The sequence below is a fragment of the Leptonotus elevatus genome, chromosome 10 (assembly GCF_054856555.1).
Source record: "Leptonotus elevatus isolate MCC_2025b chromosome 10, RoL_Lele_1.0, whole genome shotgun sequence".
NCBI lineage: Eukaryota > Metazoa > Chordata > Actinopteri > Syngnathiformes > Syngnathidae > Leptonotus > Leptonotus elevatus.
Genome location: NC_141248.1, coordinates 22075465 through 22087212, shown reverse-complemented (window position 1 = coordinate 22087212; position 11748 = coordinate 22075465). Strand labels below are relative to the sequence as shown.

The window sequence follows — 11748 nt, the reverse complement described above, 5'->3', positions numbered from 1 at the left end:
TACATTTTGTTTACTTTTTTACACCCCCCCCCCCTTCTTTATTGGCAGGTATAAAAAAAAAACTGGTTCCGTTTGATTGCCATTTTGAATAAATCTATCACCACAAACTACAAAAGGAGTATGATGTAAACTTTTACCATGCTAATTCAATAGTGCAGTTCACCTGCAGCCCTGATGATATGTGCAATTGTATGGATAACTAGTAGGCTAACGCTAACCATAACATTAAGTTACACTACCTAAAAAAAAAATAAAGAGCAATGATGATGACATTTCCGAATGAACAATACTGAGCTCTTTAAAAATAGGAAAAAAAAAAAAAAAAGTTACACTACCTAAAAAATAATAAACACTATCAAGACGCCTTAGAGACAGTTAACAATTGAATCATGATTCAAGTAGTTTATATTTTCCTACAGTTAAGCGGAGTGTTAATGTTAAAACGGGTGCATTCTGTTTGAATAGATTACAGTAAATGTAACTGAATTTGTCACATTCTCATTAAGTGCAGCCCCCCACAGAGCCTGTCGTTGCTTGGGTGTCACCCAGCAACACCCCGTCCGTCACCCTTCGTCACCCTATCACCCTCCCCGCTGGGTGGCAATGCAGAGGCAGTGACGTCACCGGCCTGCCTCTCACTCCCTTCCTGCCCGCTGCTGCTGCATCACAACAGCCGTCGCTAGCTCCAGTGGTGACCGGGGGGGCCGGCTAGTCTCGTCGCCGAGTCCGTGACATTCACCAACCTTCCACAAGTGGGTCCCCAGCCCCAATCGCCCCCGCTCCAGCTCCCGCTCCAGCTCCAGCTCGTTGGGTCATGGCTAGGCCAGAACAGGTTCTGCTCTTGGAGCCTCAACACGAACTGAAATTCCGAGGTGAGGAGAAGGGGAGGGGGGCCCGGGGGTTCGGAGGGGGATGGTTAGGACGCCAAAGTTTGGCGTAAGATACATCAGTGGACCATTTTCGTGCTTTTGAGCAGTGAACGGGGAGAATCCGGTTTGTTTCGCGAGTGACTGCGGGTCAGATGACAGCAGCTAGCCGGGCAGCTAGCTGGATTAGCATCTGACACAAGGCCCTGTCGCACAATTCCTCCTACAGGAGCTTCCATTTTAAAGTAAAAGGCAGGCGCGAAATGTTTTTACTTCCCCTTAAAAAGGGCAAATGGGAGAAATGTGTCTTAAATCGCTTATCGTTGGGTGAATTTGTTAGTTTTGACGTCTCGAGCAGGTGTAGCCGGCTAACATTAGCTCGCCCTCTGATTGGCTGGCTCGCCCCTGTCGGCTTGACACTTGACAAGCTGACACCTACAGTCATATCAACAAAAGTCTACACACCCTAATACCACGTTTTTGTCATATAAGACATTTTCCACCGTGAATGTGACCTATAATCTGGACAACTCATAACATCTTTTTGAGCGGAATAGAAAAACTGAAATAATGTAGTTGACGATTTGTGCACAACTGATGTGGCCGTGTTTAGAATTAGCCAAAAAGAAAGTAGTCTGCACATATCAAACAAAATCTTAAATTGTGTCCACAAACATTTAACATAAAGAAAATGTCAGATCAGGTGCATCAGCTATTATCAGTGGCGTGTATCTATCAAGAAAAAGCTACAAGGGGTCTGAACGCCCATACCCCTAACTTTACTCAGCAGGAGAAGGAAGTATCTGTCACTCCGATGTTTGCTGAGCTGAATGAAACTTTTATCTGGGAGCTGATGCTAAATTCGAAGTAGAGCCATGTGCAAAATACATGTGCCTTTCAACTGTGTTTTAAGAGAGTGGCGTTAATAGACAACCCTGTCGTAGCATTGAGATGTAAAAATAAAATGTGTGGGAAAACGCTGAGAAAGCACTCGGCCAGATATCAAATACCCCCTTCCCCCTTGTAAGCAGAAAAATTAAATGCTTAGCACCCCCACAACTCTCTGCCACGACTATAAATATTAGTGTTCTGCAGATGAGCAAATATTCGAATGAGAGTGCCACTGCCAACTACTGTAGTGGATGCGCAATTACACTTTATTCTAGTATGGCAAAAAATAAGTAAAATTATGTCTCACGGAAGGCGGTAGGCCGCAATGATCAGACTGGCTCTGGTCGGTTTCACACTTGTAGTGTGGCCACTTGCTCGGTGGTCCAAGACATAGAAGAACACATTTATGACACCATCTGTCATAGCAACCATCTAATCAACAAAAAAAATTGTTTAGGTAAATTTAAGAGTACTCAATATTGTTGCTGTGATATTTCTGAGATTTCATTGATTTTCCAATGTCCTGACCAACGTGAACTATGCCGTTCTGGCGCAGTGCCTGACAGGTTTTTGAATCCGGCCTGTACCTTCATTCTTCATGGCCCCTCTCTTGACAGAAGGTGACTAATATACTCAGCAGTTTTAGCCATCAGGATATACATTTCACTGGGTATTTGGTGGAAATCCTGCACTCTTTTCTCAGGTCTGAGGGAAGCTTGTCAGACAGGAATAACCACAGCGACGATCAGTCAAAGTGATTGAGCTCTTGTCAGGCTGGCTTCTAGCATCTGGTGAATGTCTTAACCAGGAGCATGACAAGAAATGCTCAGGTCAAAGTCCAAATTAATTGATCGTTTTAGGATATATGAGATGGTTAAGGCGCCGCTAGTTCTTGGGGTGGCTGTTGAACGGCAGTAGTAAAAAAATGTCTTTGAATTAGTCGGATCAGATGAATGCACCATGATCCCATAGCTCGCTGTCACTCCCTGTCAACACAGTTTCACACAGTTCACCTAAGTTAGGAAAGACAGAATTTTAACAACTTCCTTTATAAAGTTAGATATTTTTTAAAGAACTAATGAGTCTTATGGTTAAAAATAGTAATAATGCATCACTCGTACACTTAACAAGCCACACATTCATTTCCTTGATTGTTGAATCCTGTGTTGAGTCTATAGTCAGATGTCAGCAACGGCTGCTCCATGTGTCTTCCTCTCTCGTAGGTCCGTTCTCTGACGTGGTCACCACCAATCTCAAACTCGCCAACCCGACGGACCGGAATGTGTGTTTCAAGGTGAAAACGACTGCGCCGCGCCGGTACTGCGTGCGGCCAAACAGCGGAATCATCGATGCGGGCACCTCCATCAACGTCTCGGGTAATTACACTTACTGTTGTGTGTAAAGCTGGATTTACACTCTGGGTCTGAGTACGCAATTCCAACTTAATGACTATATCCGATTCTATTTCCATGCACTTTCTAATTAACACATATGCCAAAATGGCTATTTAAATTCATGGGGCACATGAAACGACCCGCATGTCTCCACAAGCAACAACACGGAAGTAACCAATAAATGCATAACGTGAATAATAAAATAGACATAATACATAAATAATACAATCGTTACTAATGTTTAGTTGGCAAGGGTTCTCTCTTCACTTGATTTAAATGAAGCTCGCCTCCACATTACTCCACTGGCTGCTGTCAGCAGTTATTTTGCTGATTTAATGACGGACACGCCCTTAATTGTAGCATATTTAGACCATACCTTATTGCAGATGCTGTTTCTGTAGTTGGGCTTTACAGTGGTAGCTTTTGAATGTGTGTTTGTGTTGTTTGGGCAGACACAGGTCTGTTCACTTCACCAATACTTTCCTCAACTCGCACAGTGTGCAATTGCAGACATTGGTCAGCAGTGGGCGATAAAATTACATGGTCCCTCTGTTGCCGCAGTTGTGGGTACCAATGTCATAATTTATCACCCCTTTTCTAACCCAAAGTGTGATTTGTCAATAAATTGAAGACATTGTCTGCGTATACTAAGAAGTTTCATGTCAGATAGAAATAGATCCGATTGTTTTTTGAGTTGCCTTAATTAGCTCATGTTACCATAGCAACAGACATGTTTTCAGTCTGAAGCAGGGTTTCCCTCATCCTCCAACAGCACCCATGCCGGGCTGAAATGGGCTCTGCTACTATGTGCAATCCCCTCGTGACCTTGCATAAACCCGCGGCGTCGCACCAACTTAAGCCTGAGCAGCATTGCTGCCGTGGTGACATTACTGAAGTGAAAATGTTTGCCTTTTTTCTGACCATATCGTGAAAAGGAGCATTTTCTAAAATAGCATCACACAAGATCCCAAGGGAGGCAAATGTAGTACAGTAATGTTGCCACATCTAAAAATACTTACAATTTCTTGTCATAACTTAAAATGACGACTCAAAAACAGTTTCATATCATTTCAAATGAATAGCTTTTTTAGATTATTTTATTTTGTAAAATGCCCCACTAAGAAACATATACAAACGCAACAAAATTGCAGACTCCATAACTTGTGCTAAAAACAAACATATAAGATGGTGTATTTCTGAATAGTGGAGGGGGGGGGGGTTTCACTGTATACCAATGTACCCTTGTATCCCCAATCTTTTTTAAGATTTGAGGCGATCGGACTAGCCAAATCTAGCGACGCGAAGCTAACAGCGATGTTCATTCACAGCAAACCTATTTTTCATAGAGTATCAGAGGCGGAAAAAAAAGAGTTGTACCCGTCTGGGGCCCAGAGGTTGTAGACTCCTGCTCTATATGCTATCATTATTGGCAGCTCTTACTGTTGCGCAATTCCGATCAAGCAAAGCAATCTTGACGCGCTTGAACTGGCCGTATGTTAAACGTAGCCTTGACCACAGGAATGTTGCCCCGCTGGAATCAGCATTACAGCAGTAGCATCTGTGGTAAAATACATGCCACAAGTGTTAGAAAAATCTGTGTCCACAAACGCTGGGTTTCCTCAGGGGACCTTTTTGCCTGACATTCCAAGACGCGCTAACATTCCGAGGGAGGCCGGGAGCGAAACGACACGGCGATATAAAATAACAGTTGTTTTATTGCAGAACAAGCCTCATTAGTTTGTCGTTAGCACAACAAACGGGACAGACGGGAACCCACCGAGCTGTAGCCCAAATCCCTTCGCAGGGAGGCGGGTTTAAGTGCTGTCGGCTGCGTTAAATCCCTGTTTTCTTTAACTTTTGATTTACATTTGGACACGGTGTACCCCACGAGAGCACAATCAGGAGAAAGAAATCCTGCTCGGCTAAGAGGCCCGACTATGAATACATATTGTAAGCGTTAGTGCTTTTATCCTGGCAGGGTTTCCCTATGGGCCAACAAGTCTGCTTCACCTCACATCTCTTTGTTCGCTCACTGTAGTCCACTTCCACTCTCCCGATCACGTGTTGTTTCTTTAGGAACGCTACAAGGCTTTACTTCACATTGCTCGGCAGAGAGTCAGCCGCCGTTCTACGTCACTACGCACTGAATGCGTTGCGACGTAAATAACAATAAAGTTTCTACAAAAAGTATTTAACTGGAAATTATTTTTAGAGAATGAATCTCATAGTTATTTTAGTAACAAAACTACCAACCAAATAAATAAAATAGAGGAAACTTGTCATGACAGTCGGGGTTCCTTCTAAGCCTTTAAGAAAATATTACTTCTGTGTAGTGGCATTCTTTTGCATGTTATGTTTTCTTTTTTGCAGTATATAATCTGAATATTTAACATTTGACCTTTCCTGGGCTTTATATCTTATTCAAGCCATCCCCGATGGAAGGATTTTACCAGATGTGCAAAAATATATACTCGGCTACTGTTAATGTAGAACCCAGTAATTACATGTAATTGTTGACATAAAAAAATATTTATTTATTTATTTATTTATTTTATTTTATATATATTTATTTATTATTATTATTATTTTATTAATTAAAAAAATAAGTAATTGTTTAGGGTTAGGGTCATTTGAAAGAGGAAACCGATGAGCATCTACTCACATGATTGTAGATAGACTTATGACTGTCCTTTTTTGAGTCGGAGGAAAAGAAGGTTTCATCCCCCCCCATCCCCACCCTTCTAATGGTTCCATTCATCATGAACGTGCAGGCTAGTGACCATCCTGCTTCCCCATATTACCTACAATTAACCTCTTCGCTTTATAAATGATGGCCCATTGTGGGGTCAAAACACCAAATCATGCAATTACCAGAATTGCATTTTTGTTAGCCTGTGTTCAAAAGCTCTTGCATCAAAAACGTTAAAAAAATAATAATAAAATCCCCAACCTCTCCAAATTCCCTTACTATGGTAATGTTTCCCCCCCTTGAGGTTTTGGCTAAGGACCTTTTAATGTGATACTGTGTTGCCCAAAGAATTTACGCGCTTTCCTGCCTCCGTTCTCCAGTGGCGTCCCCTCGGACCCAAGTTGGATTGCTTTGTAAATTGGTTCTGATTGAAACAGGACGTTCCCAATCTGTTCATGCCGTCTGTTTCTGCTTTGTGATACTGAGCCGCCTTGATGGCTGTAACGGTGCGCTACATCTCCGATGGAGGGACAATTGGCATGTGCCACAAGTGAAAACTCTCCTGATGGCTACACCAGCTGTTACATTAGTAGGTCATTTGATTTGAGAGAAAGCCGCAGAACAGGATTTTTGGAATTAGATGGCGCCAATGTCACAATACGTCTCTAAATTACAACCACATAAAAAAAAAAAAGTGTAGTCAAAGGAGAAATGATCCCCCCCCATTAGTAAGCATTTGAGCCATCCTCTATGCACTGCCAGACCCGGCTTAAGAAAGTGATCATTCTAAATCATTGTTACAGCTTTAAAATACCTTTTCAACCGTTGGAACAACATCAAATAGCGCAACACAGGCTGATGCGGCCATCGGTGGAAGTGGTATAGCAGCGCAGCACCTGCTTTTTGTTAGAGGGGGATATGTAATGCTAAGAAAGTGGGGGGAAAACCAGGCTTGGAAGCTGTTAGAACGATTAACCCCACGGGGCATTTGTAGATCCGTCATTGTTTCACCGTCATGGTAACATTAACGTGGAATTAGTTTAAAGGGACCAGTGGTTTAAAAGACATCAAATAGGAATTGGGCACTTGGATGTGCTTTCTTATCCATCGGAGTTACATTTCAAAAATCTTCATTCTGATCCCCTGTTGCAGTGTTTTCAGTTTCTGTCTGTTGTGTCTTTCAGTCATGCTGCAACCTTTTGATTATGACCCAAATGAGAAGAGCAAACACAAGTTCATGGTTCAGTCCATGCTCGCGCCCCCAGACATGACTGACATGGAAGGAGTGGTGAGTGTGTTTATTGTACTACCATGAGTAACAATAGACTTATTTGACAGTTTGCGTCACGATTGAATCGATCCTTGTGTAGTGGAAGGAGGCGAAGCCAGAGGAGCTGATGGACTCCAAGCTGAGGTGTGTCTTTGAGATGCCAGCGGAGAACGAAAAGACAGTAAGTACTTTATTTATTTTTACCAAATCACTCGCTGGTTGAGAATCATATCTGTCCCCATGCTAAATCAAACCCATCCGGTCCTTGTTCTTCTTCTCAATTTATTGACCTAATGAACACTAGATTTCATTTGTACACCGACAGTATGTCACACATGCCCTCCGTCAGCATTGTGACATGTACGCGTACTGTCGTGGTTGCGAATGTATCAGCAACAGTTGGTTGATTTAATGCTCGTTTTAACTTTTGTGTCATCAGCACGACATGGAGTCCAACAGGATGATGTCCTCCAGCTTACTGAAGTCCGAGTCTTCCTCGCTGCCGTCCAAGTCGATGAGCTCCACCTTGGATGACGGCGAGGTGAAGAAGATCATGGAGGAGTGCAAAAGGCTCCAGATGGAGGCTCAAAGGCTACGGGAAGAGAACAAACAGATCAGGGTAAGTGGCGCGCCTGCGAATACATGATGGGGCGACTGTCTGACGGGTGTCTACTGTATGAACTTTATGCGTCCTCAATTAGCGTTAATTGTTCTGACGAAGTGAGGTAACTATGAGGTTTGAAATGAGTCATACATGTCTTAAACGTGGCCCGTCACCCCTAAAATAGAATAGTTTAGCCTCCTATTATTTTTGGCAAAATATAATCATGTACCCCTTTTAGTTTGTGCAGTGCTGTGAAAGCACACACAAAAACATAAAAAAAAATAAAAATACATATCGTCGCTGGCCTGTGAACATTTATGTCCTTTTTTTAAAAATGTATTTTTTACGTTTTTGGGATGTCTGCATTCTTCGACGGCGTATAATTATTCTTATTCTGAGAAAAAACTCACAAATTTACGACTTTATAAAGTGGCAAATGTGCGAGTTTATAAAGTGGCAAATTTGCGAGGAAAAAACTTAGAAACAAACGAGAAATACACGTAGCGTAGCTATAGTATAATGTGAGGATTTATTGGTGATTAATGAAACACTGTTTATAAAATAAAAAGGCAGGATGGAGACGGATTAATTCTTAATTTAAACTTTACTCGTCTTACACGGCAGCTAGAGCGACAGCACTTCCTGATCCCCTCCCTGTCAGCTGACTAACACTAACCAATCAGAAGCTAGCATATTTTAGGTAAATGCAAGTGAATGACGGAGAGCAACAGATTCAACACGTCAACTTAGCTACTAAAAAAATACCAAAATGTATGAATGTGTAAATAATAATTCTGGAAACATGAATGTACATTTTAACAAATTAACTTACATGCTTGATCCTCAGGGTGTGGATCTTCGCAAAGCGAGGCGTCTTTGTCGCTGGCACTGCCCAACGCTTCAAAGTGCGAATGCTTAACATGATATGGTTAAAGCCATTACTATCTCCTTATTTGAAAACCCGAGCGAAAAGTATTGGCACAAACAACCCGAGTAGTACACTATGTGTATTTCCCATAAGTTTCTGAGTTTTTTTCTCACAAATTTGGCACTTTATAAACTCGCAAATGTGCAAGTTTTTTTCTCAGAATATTGCCCCCGCCCTCTAAAAAAATATATATACGTGGCCCTAATACACCGTTATAGCATTCAGTTTCATCCCATAAACGTAAAAATGTTTAAAAAAAGACAAAAATGGACACAAGTGTTTTTCACAAGGCAGCGACGATATATATATATTTTTTGTAACTTTTAGAGGAAAGCATTATTCTTTTTCTGCTGTCATTAAATGTTATGTCCAGCATATGCATCTGGTATATATTGCAAAGCATGCCTTCTTTCGTATATCCGAGCCAAGGTGAATTTGTCCAGCTACTGTGGATCAAAACCGTTGGCTCTGTGTTTTTTGGAAAATGTGGAAAGTTAAGGGAAAAGATAAATTGTAAAGTGACTTTTAGTCACGTTGGCTTAATATTTTCCATATGTGCCTTGGTTACAGAACAAACCAATTCACCTGTTTGAATATCCCAGAAATCTTCGGAGACATTTGCAGTGAGAATTAAAATCCTTCATTCGCAGCTTTTCGTTCAGCAGTTTTAGGAACGGCTTCCAAGTGTTTTTGATACAGTGCCGTCCGCGTCTCTATAACTATAATGTAGTTTAATTACGTCAGACGTTTTAGAGCCGGAGGTGGTCTGAAATCAGGCACAGGTGGCTATCTCCAAAATGTATATGCGGAAAAAACCCTGGGATGACTAAACGATCATCTCTTTTCTCCCTGTCCGCCATCCCCTCTCGTCTGGAACATGACGGCCCTTTCATTACTCTCCAACCCCGTCCGTCCGTCCGTCCGTCCGTCCACCCTCCCTCCCTCGTCTGCCGTCCTCAGGAGGATGACGGTCTGCGGGTGAGGAAGAGCAACGTTATGTCCTCCCAGCACTCCTCGACCGGCCTGAAGAAGGACGAAGGCCTAAGCGCTCGCTCGGCCGCCCTCATCGTCCTCTTCTTTTTGGTGGGCGTCATCGTGGGCAAGTTGGTCTTGTAGAGCGCTGCCGCAGTCGGGTTTGGGGCGGGCGGGCGGTGCAGCAGCATGCTTTTTTTTCCCCCCGGGGGATGAAATCAAACGCAGGGGATTTGCAGGAGTTAGAATCAAAGATGCCAAATCTGCAGGGAAGGGGGGGGGACGTCGTTGGGAGCAGGGCGTTTGGATTGAGCCTCATTTATAGTAAAAACAAACAAAAAATAACATGGGGGGGGAACAAGGAAACAAAAAAATAATAATGACTCACCGTCTTCTGAACAAGCTGTTGCAGGTCTTGCTTAATCACCACATTCATGTCCCTTTTCACCAAAGTTCATGAGGGGGGGCATAGCAGAAAATTTGCGTTAGGTGTATTTTCTCAATGACGAGTAAGCTCCCCCTCACATCCACTGTACAGTATGTCCAAAGGGGATCCTTCCACCTCCAAACCCCTTATGGGAGAGATTTAGCAGATGATCATCCAGACAGGCGGGACTGACTAAAAATCCGCTTTGATTGAAGAACAACCTTGATCGGTGTGCAAGAAATCGTCTGTACTTCCCTTTTAGTTTCACGGTTTCCTATTACTACATCCCCACGTGGAGGGGATCTTCATCTTCATTGCATGTGTCCACAGCCGAATGTTGCATCTGGACTTTTTGGATTCTAATTTAATTGCTTTTATAATGGTGTTAATTGTGTCATTATTTGGCTGTAGGTTTGCACAATTCTATTTTCTGATCTTTTTATTTTCCTCTCATTTGTGTTTCATTTTTATGATTTTTCTTTTCTTTTTGTTATCGTTGTAAAAGCGCATTTAAGATTTAATGCCGTTGCCGGGTAAAACCAACTCCAGATTTAGTTTTCGAAGGCGTCTGCTGATATTCACCAGACCAACGCTTTGCCTTGTGACCTTTTTGGGCGAGTTTGTTTTTCCTCAGGCCGATACTACAGTACACTATGGATGCATATAACACACGCCTGGAAATGTCGTCACACACAGGAAATGTGCATGCAGAAACTAGGGTTATTTTGTTTCCGTGGCAACATTGACAACAAAATCTTTGCAGCATTTCCTTATCTTTTCCTACTGAGCCATACATTTGTTAAGTGTTTTTGTCCAGGCAAATGTATGTTAGCAAACGGCCTGTTGTCAGAGGCGTTCAACTTTTTCTCTCTTTTTTTTTTGTATCGCCACTGTATCGCCACATCGTGGTAGTTTGTTCACACATTTGTCAGTTTTGCTTGTTCACGTTTGAAATTGTGTTTAATGCACTAAGGTGAAGTGTGTGATCTTCTTGTATCGCTATATATTTATACATCTATATACATATATAGCTAAAGCCTCGAGGGACCACATAATGACAGCGCACTGTTCTGGAGCAAGTTATTTTTTTTTTGACTTTAATAAAATTGATTAATCACGTTCAAAATGGTTCGATCTACCAAATTTGCGTAAAATTTATTTTAAAAAAATGGGGTGGGAGGAGTTTGAAAGGCGTGTGTTCCTAAAACTGTATCTGTGCTTAGTGGTTAGTTTGAGGATGACTTGCTGAGGGGAGGGCTGAGCAGACCTGAGATCAACTCAATATTTGGAATGTCGGACCTGCATCATATAGTATTTGCAGAAAAAATAATTTTTCACTCAAGCATGGAAACAGCTGACACAAGAAAAATACAACAATTTAACCAGAATGTGAAAAAAATAATAATAAAAATTCAAACTGTACCACTACTATCCTGCCATGATGACACACACCACCAATTTGCAAATAGGTTAAGCCACGCGATGGCAATTTTACGTGTAAATACTTGTTGATCCAGGAAAGACACTACAGTGACCATCACCTGAAGCAGTTGAGCAACTGTTTTGTATGTATGTAAACAAATAAGTCTATCTGAGAAGAAGAAAAAGATGAATATTCCTAGTCAAGTAGTCTCTCTGGTGTATAAAAGCAAAATCCCACCTGGTTGGACTATGTAGCATCTTAATAAATTAAAGGAATTAAAGTCC

General features: G+C 42.0%; 1 protein-coding gene across 1 annotated transcript; it reads left to right on the top strand.

Moving 5' to 3' along the window:
- Nucleotides 1-606: 606 nt before the first annotated feature.
- On the top strand, nucleotides 607-11748 carry LOC147167622 (vesicle-associated membrane protein-associated protein B/C-like). Its single transcript, XM_086087625.1, has 6 exons — nucleotides 607-872; nucleotides 2981-3133; nucleotides 7025-7128; nucleotides 7211-7291; nucleotides 7550-7729; nucleotides 9603-11748. Exons 1-6 carry the CDS (start codon nucleotides 815-817, stop codon nucleotides 9756-9758), a joined length of 732 nt encoding a protein of 243 aa, XP_085943751.1. The 5' UTR covers nucleotides 607-814; the 3' UTR covers nucleotides 9759-11748.

Coding starts and splice junctions, on each gene's coding strand:
- LOC147167622 (XM_086087625.1), top strand. CDS start 815: ATGGCTAGGCCAGAACAGGTTCTGCTCTTGGAGCCTCAACACGAACTG. Junction 873..2,980: donor ACACGAACTGAAATTCCGAG/GTGAGGAGAAGG, acceptor CCTCTCTCGTAG/GTCCGTTCTCTGACGTGGTC. Junction 3,134..7,024: donor CACCTCCATCAACGTCTCGG/GTAATTACACTT, acceptor TGTGTCTTTCAG/TCATGCTGCAACCTTTTGAT.